This window comes from Poromitra crassiceps (genome assembly GCF_964638095.1).
Source record: "Poromitra crassiceps genome assembly, chromosome: 4".
NCBI lineage: Eukaryota > Metazoa > Chordata > Actinopteri > Beryciformes > Melamphaidae > Poromitra > Poromitra crassiceps.
Genome location: NC_139626.1, coordinates 8,620,046 through 8,627,545, shown reverse-complemented (window position 1 = coordinate 8,627,545; position 7,500 = coordinate 8,620,046). Strand labels below are relative to the sequence as shown.

General features: G+C 43.3%; 2 protein-coding genes across 2 annotated transcripts in view; one reads left to right on the top strand and one right to left on the bottom strand.

The window, feature by feature from the left end:
• The window catches only part of wbp2 (WW domain binding protein 2), a 10,049-nt gene extending 5,493 nt beyond the window's left edge, over window positions 1-4,556 (bottom strand). Inside the window, exons 1-5 of the mRNA XM_083634526.1 lie at window positions 4,384-4,556; window positions 2,566-2,674; window positions 2,195-2,330; window positions 706-798; window positions 435-581 (exon numbers count right to left, since the gene is read on the bottom strand). Coding sequence (XP_083490652.1) covers window positions 435-581; window positions 706-798; window positions 2,195-2,330; window positions 2,566-2,674; window positions 4,384-4,442 — 544 coding nt within the window. The 5' untranslated portion in view covers window positions 4,443-4,556. The remainder of the gene's footprint in view (window positions 1-434; window positions 582-705; window positions 799-2,194; window positions 2,331-2,565; window positions 2,675-4,383) is intronic.
• A 2,669-nt stretch (window positions 4,557-7,225) lies between these two features.
• unc13d (unc-13 homolog D (C. elegans)) overlaps window positions 7,226-7,500 on the top strand; it is a 25,046-nt gene continuing 24,771 nt past the window's right edge. The window contains exon 1 of the mRNA XM_083635380.1: window positions 7,226-7,326. Within this exon, the coding sequence (XP_083491506.1) occupies window positions 7,267-7,326 (60 nt within the window). The 5' untranslated portion in view covers window positions 7,226-7,266. The remainder of the gene's footprint in view (window positions 7,327-7,500) is intronic.

Genomic DNA, 7,500 nt, shown 5'->3' with positions numbered 1-7,500 from the left:
CGGCCATTCACGAAAACAAACCATCAATATAACTTGCTAATGGTTGTTGCGCTTGCTAACCATGTTGCTATCGTGGAAAAATGCTATTTTCTCAGCAAGCAAACAGATTCCACCATTGAAATCAGCGTGACTTGTACATGCTAGTCAGCTAGAGTTTCAGTCACTCAGTGTGGTTTTGAGGAATCCTTATGCGACGTGAACAGGGCGAAGTCCCAACGACGTGCAGACTTCCGCAGCCTAACGTTGGTGTAAGTGCAGCTCTTATGAATTTTCCTTCACATCTTTCCTCGACCTCATGATGTTTTCCATCGAGGTCAAGGACAAGTGGTTAGGAATAGGATTTAGGGCTTCTTTCTTTTGTTTGACCATTCGAATCCAGCCCCGGACTTATTTCTCTTTGGTGGACCAACAGTCAATCAACAGTGTGTGTGTACCTGGAGGAGGAGGGTTGGGGTAGGTGTAGCCGGGTGGGGGTCCGGCAGGGTACATCCCATTGGCAGGGGGAGGAGGGCAAGCATAGGCCCCGTTAGCCATGTAGGGGCAGCCACCAAACCCAGCAGTCACTGGTTGACCTCTGGACGCTGCAAGGGCAGAAGGCGGGAAAAATATGGAAGATGAAAAGAGAAGATGGCGGACAATCGCCCCAAGTGTCAGTTGTCATACAGTCCTTGATGTAGAGCTGTGTCTGTGTGAGTCTAACCGTACCCTGTGCTGCCACCTGCAGCATGTACTGGCCAAACTCTATGGCTCCTCCAGCAGCAAACACCAGCTTGAACGAGGCAGAGCCCTCCCAGCCACCTGGAAGTGAAAACAAACTTTTTGGTGACGCTTTCTGCAGACTTCCAGAGAGTTTTCTTAGGGTGCAGAGTTCACCAGACTTCAATTACCCACAATTCATTGCAATACGGACGCAACGTTTTTCCACTTGGCGAACAAAAAAACAACAAGAACTTTTAGAGTGCTGCAGGATGACGTCGTATTTTTGTAGGCCAACCCGGAAGTTATGGCCCGTTCCTTTCAAACTGGGAGTGAAGGATTTCACGGTTGAGTGACGTGACACCCGAGTTGTTGACGTTCCATTAAAACAGTCGGGAAACCAGCCAGGGTTAGCTCTAGCCTAGCTCTAGCCAGGCTAGCCATCGTTAGCAATAACAGTTGATAAGAAGACATTTCGCGGTATTTTGCGCATACAAACACTGCAGCAACATGTCCACACAGATAGAAGTTAGACAGTGCTGTGTGTGTACAGCTGATTTAATGAGACACAAACAAGACAGAAGTGCTAATAAACAGCATTTACTACAATTATAACTACTGTTGTTGCGCGGAGCAGCCATCTTGGATTTTTTAGGTCGGGGCTGCTGAGGCTCCTCCGAGTTTGGCAGAGAAAACACGAGCACTGGTGACGTCACCGTTCGAGCTCATGACCTTTGAACCGTCACCTTCCAATTTCCAAGTTTTGAAGGAATGCCCCATTAGAATCGCGCTGGTGCCCTCGTCTGGGAGCCAATTGGATCTTTGATCATCGTCACAAATGAACACCACCACTTTTATGATTTTTGAAGCATAAATGCGATCGGCAAAAATCGCGATCACCAGAAAACGCATAAAAATGGTGTTAAAATCATTTGTGAGGATTATCTTGCTGAACACAAAGGTCCTACTTTCATAAACTTTTGTTCACCACAGACCTTATTTTAAGACATCATCATCTAACCAAAATCCCAATACAAAAATGCCATTGACTTCCAGACGAGGGGAACCAGGCGATGCTAACTTCTGTAGTCTCATACCTTTTATTTATTTATTTAAGATTTATTTGACAGGGACAATACACATCAATCCACACTTTAGTTCACACTACAGTGTAAATGTGTCAGATTTAGCCAAGAGGCTAATTTGCATCTTTAGTCCCTGGACAAGTTAACAATATGGTCAACAGGTCACAGCATAACAATAAAACAATTAAAATTAAAAACAAAACAATGTCAACAATATAGTCAACACTATAGCAATTGCTATATTGGGCACTCTATTATGAATGTGTAAAAACAATGACTTTATTGAAACATAACTTGAAACGTGTGGGCCAGAAATAATATTCAACCACATCATGACGGAAATATGTAGAAGTACAGACCCCCCCCCCCCCACACACACACACACACACACACACACACACACACACACCTACCTCCAGGCTCAGCGCCAATGGTGCCTTTGATGTAATTGGCCCCCAGCACAGGCTGTTTGACCTCACAGCCCTTCATCAGGTAGAAGGGCATCATGAACGACTGAAGAGCGTCCCGCCCTTTAGCCAGGAAGATCACCTGGCAGAAAGCACAGCAACTATCATCAAATGAGTTCTAAATTCAGCCGCCTCAACTTTTCCCATTGTCTCGTGAGACCTGGAGATATTAAAGCAAGGCTAAATCTAATAACCCCCAAGTGAAATCAGAGTTCTGCCTTTTGTTGTTCGCTTACTATCAATAGTCTGGGCATTATGTCACCATGAGGCTTGTGCTAAATATAGATTAAGACATCTGGGTCTCGTCTCTTTCTTACCCTGTAGGGAGTTAGGTAGATGCTCCCCTTCTTGCTCTTCCGGAAGGCTTCGGGGAGACTGTCCGCATCACAGAAAACCAGCTCCACGTTATCATAGTTCATCAACACGCTGGAGACAGAAATGGAGACAGATTCATTAATTTAACATAGTACAATTGAACAGGGTGTCTGAGCCCCCGTATCAGCAAACATCCTGCCTGCTGAAGTGTCCTTGAGCAAGACACTGGATGGTAAGCAAGCTCAAGGTCCTGGGACTAAACACAGCAATGTGTGACTGGATCCTGGACTTTCTGACAGACCGCCGCCAGGTGCGTTTTGGCTCCTACACACGTGATACTTGTACTATGGAGTGACAATAAAAATCTTGAATCTTGAATCTTGGATGCCTACCAGCCCCTGACCTCTGTATAAAGTTATTATCAGATATTATGGTTCAGTCTATATCTTAAAAAAATTATGACAATGTTGTAGTATTATTATGATTATGAGTTTTTGTTTTGTTATTGATATGATTCACCCTAAATTTCATCATCTCTGAGTAAACTGCTTGTGGATTATGGGCCATTGTGCAACTAACTAGTTACCAAACATAGCCCATCACTTACTATCAGTAAGTAAGTAGTACTATAGTACATGGATTAGACTTGCCATCTATAGTGACACTGGCCTCCTATTGGTCGTGGGTTAGCAGTAATAATGGACTTAACATGAGGCTCCCGTTCGAGAAAAATCCATCACTGGTGTTACTTCATGTAAAATGTAGTGACTTATCTAGAGACCATTGGTTCTCAACATGGGGTCCAGTCTGGCGAACACCAGGCCTCCCTGAGGAGGTTCCAGGGGGTCCCCAGAAAATTAATTAATAATGTTTCTGTTATTTCATTACAAGAAATGAACACAATTAGAGTGTGAATGACTGTTTTGATCATAGTTTCTGTTATCTCTCCGCCCAAAACGGGTGACAATCACTGATCTAGAGACTATATATAGATCCTTGGCTTACTATTGAGCAAGCCAGTGTGCACTGTGCAGACAGTGGAGACAACAGCCGTGCTGATGACAGCAAGCAATGCAGCAGCACAGCACTGCAAACAATAGTAGACCCTGACCGCTGACGAGACTTGTCACGGCGTGATGGCATAAGGTTTCACCCTCGAAAAAACATGAATGCACTGCTAACATTACAACCTTAAAAACAATGCATGAGCAGCAAAGCTGATGCGATCAGATCTCAAGCCTGCTAGTGCTAGTTAACGATTATATAACAGGTTGATGGCCACGATGACTACGGGTAGTAGCTGCAATATGCTCCGTTCTCTCCTTCACAGAGAGTAACCCATAAAATCTGTCATTTTAATGTGGCCTTGCCCATTGGCAAATGTGCAAACGTTGCCTGGTTGAACAGGGGTGAAGTGCTATTATAAATCGTTGGGAGCCAGCCCCTCCTCAATTCGGCATACGCTGGCTTGATCCAAGATGTAATTTATTGAAACAAAATGTCAACTTTTACAACTGGTTCACGCTGCAACCCACCATTATGTATGTTGTTATTTTTTGTAACATAACGTTAAGATGCATGTAGGAATAACGGGCGAATCGATTCAAGGCTTAAATCTTATATTTTATTTTATAATAAATGCTGATTGGTATGATGTATGCCGAATGGAAGAGTGGCTTCAGATAAGGTCTTAAGTCGGTTCCACCTGGCATGCACTTGTGCCAATAAGCAAGGCCACATTAAATGGTTAGATTTTTGACTGGAGTTTGGCGTGAAGATCTCTCCCCACAAAAGATCCGCGTTACCCAAGCTAACGTTACCTTTCACTGTTGTTGATGATGACACCGCCGGATTCCGAGTTGTTCTGGTTCAGAGCCATTTCGACGTCCCCCCAGACGCGTCACCAAAATAAAAGATAAAAGATTATCTCGTGTTCTGCTATCAGGAATAAAACTGTCAGCCTCTGCGTCGTTGTTATGATGTTGGTGATGCACCTGCACTTCCGCGATACGTGCGTGCGTAACGCCCACAACCTGACGTCATCTTCGTCTTCTTCTTCTTTAAAAATAAATCTTCTTCTTTGGTTTTTAACGGCAGCTTGCATCCATAATGTTGCACTACTGCCATCTTCTGGGGTTTAGTTACCTCCTACCTCTGTCTGGCAAGCTGAGGAAGACCTCCTGCCTTGCCCGCTCCCACCATACTCCATCCATCCAGTATGTTCTCCAGAGTAGTCCTCCAGTCCTATTATCTCCAATCTCCCCATCTCCTCCATCATGTCATCCTTTTAGTATAACTTTATCTATTCATTTTAGTTTTTTTTGTGAATCACCAGTGACATAATAATAATAATATTAATAATAATAATAACAATAATAATAATAATAATAATAATAATAATAATAATAATAATAATAATAGGTAGTATGTATATACGAAGAAAATATTTTAATTTACAATATGCATTATATTTACATTAACAGGTCTACAGAAGTCCATACGTACAGAAAGTGTTTAGATGTGCACAAAGACTATTCACCTTATCAGTTTAGATACTCACACACTCAACCCTGTAAAAAAAATTACAACATCGATTACATACACTATGGAAAGTTTCTCTCACTTACATCAGCCATACATGAGAGAAACTTTCCAGTGAATGTTACTTGTTAGGTGCATGTGTGTGTGTGTGTGTGTGTGTGTGTGTGTGTGTGTGTGTGTGTGTGTGTGTGTGTGTGTGTGTGTGTGTGTGTGTGTGTGTGTGTGTGTGTGTGTGTGTGTGTGTGTGTGTGTGTGTGTGTGTGGGGCTGTGTGTGTGTGTGTGTGTGTGTGTGTGTGTGTGTGTGTGTGTGTGTGTGTGTGTGTGTGTGTGTGTGTGTGTGTGTGTGTGTGTGTGTGTGTGTGAGAGAGAGAGAGAGAGTGAGAGAGAGAGCCCTCCACTGTTGCTTACCAACCTAACACAATGAATTTGCATCTTGTTAACAGGGAAGCAGTTATTTTGCAATATGACCGCTTAGCTTTCTTTGACTGATTGTGTGAAAGACTTCTCCTTATAGACGGTTTTCACGGAATTGGGTTGCTATGGGAACAGTTTGAACCCTATCTTATTTCCTATCAGCTATTATATTAGCAAACATTGCAACAGGAAGTAAGCTAGGGGCAATTTCGAATGTTTATGTTGTCAAATTAAAAGCGTCTATAGGCACTGGCAGAGAGGAGGCAGCTGTCGCCTGATACTGAACAAGGGCAGGAAATAAATCAGGTTCTCATACATTACTTATATTATTGTTTTTGCCTTCTTCCCAATGCAAAGCAACAACGCAGACAGTAGGCCTACATGTATTTCCATGGACTGCAGTGTTGTCCCTCATGTTGTCAGGTTGGCCTGTGGCTGTTAGCCTGGGTAAACCCAGCCATAGGGTATCAGTCACGAAGACTTACTTACGCTACAGGCATAGCCTGTGACGTCACGTTGAAGGCTGGGTTTACCCAGGCTATGTGGCTGTAGCTGCACTATGGAACAGTCATCCTATAGAGCACTGCTTCCCAACCAGGGGTAGGTGTACCCCCAGGGGTACTGGAAAGATTGGGGATTACAATGTATTTCCAAAATGATCCAAACTGAGGACTTTTTTCAATTGAAAACTGTCCGAATTTTATTAAAGAGGAGTCATTCAAATGATTTTCATTTAATGAGATCTGTTAGAGAGGCCTACTGGAAGTTTAATACAAGTTTAATAGAACACATTTCGGAGAATCATCGACACGCATGAGTGAGGGGGTGCTATTGGCATGGCAAAACAGCTCAAGGGGTACATAACACAAAAAGGTTGGGAACCACTGCATAGTTAGGCAAAGTGACCGCCTACTTCCTGCTTCAGCACTGTACCAGAGATTTTTATCTGCCCTTTATTTTCCCATAGACATTTCGTAAAATGCTTATAAAAATAGTTGTACTTCGTTAAACCAAACGGTCCAGCTATAAGTGTTTTGCATGTTGTGTGAACATGAGAACTGAAATAGTGTAGTGGCCAATTGTGAGATTCTGAGGCACTGTTTAGAGAATGAGGTTAGTGTTTCAGGAAATGCATCTAAGCGATTGAGAAAAACGAACACTCAGAACAATAATGACCATAATTGATGAACGGAGTATATTAATCTGTCACTGATTGGGACACGGGCAGAGCTAACAGCTAACAGCATACAAAGCCTGCATGCCCTGCTGTGTGGACGTCTCATATTACATGCATTCATTAATCTCATCCACTCTCAAGTACGTGTCATGTGAGATTTAGCCAGGGATTTAGATTGACAATGGGAACCATAATAATATAGTTCTGCCTTAAGGCATTAACATGCCATGCAAAGTCCTAAGCACGTTTATGGCCAGCAGGAAGCAGGCAAGTGATAAAGGGTAGGGGTTTGTGCTTTGTCTGACTGACTTGCTGCAGGTTTGTGTGTATAAACAAATGAATTGCACGGGCATATGAGGTGATGTTTTTGCATAGTCAGAATCCACGGCCCTAGATGAAGAAACAGTTATAGTAAGTCAGTTAGTGAAGAGAGTGACCACGTTCTACAGGAAGTGATGACTTCCGGCTGCTGCTGTGTGATATTTCGCAGTGACAGACACACAGCTTCCCTAACACAAGCGCAGAGCACACCAGCTCTCGGCAGTTGGGGCTCTGGTTATCATCATCACCATGTCGGGCCGAAGCGAGCTTGCCAACACAGGAGAGAATCTGCTTCAAGCACCTGATCAGGTATGGACCAGACGGATGTGGAGGATGTTCGCTTGATTTCTTAGATTGTTGGTTTCATTTTTGGCACTTTGCCAGTGGCCCAACTTGGTTATATATGGCTCTGTAGCAATGGGCACACTAATGATGCAACATCTCATGTCAAATGTCTCTGAATGTAACTGAAACGTGTTTGTT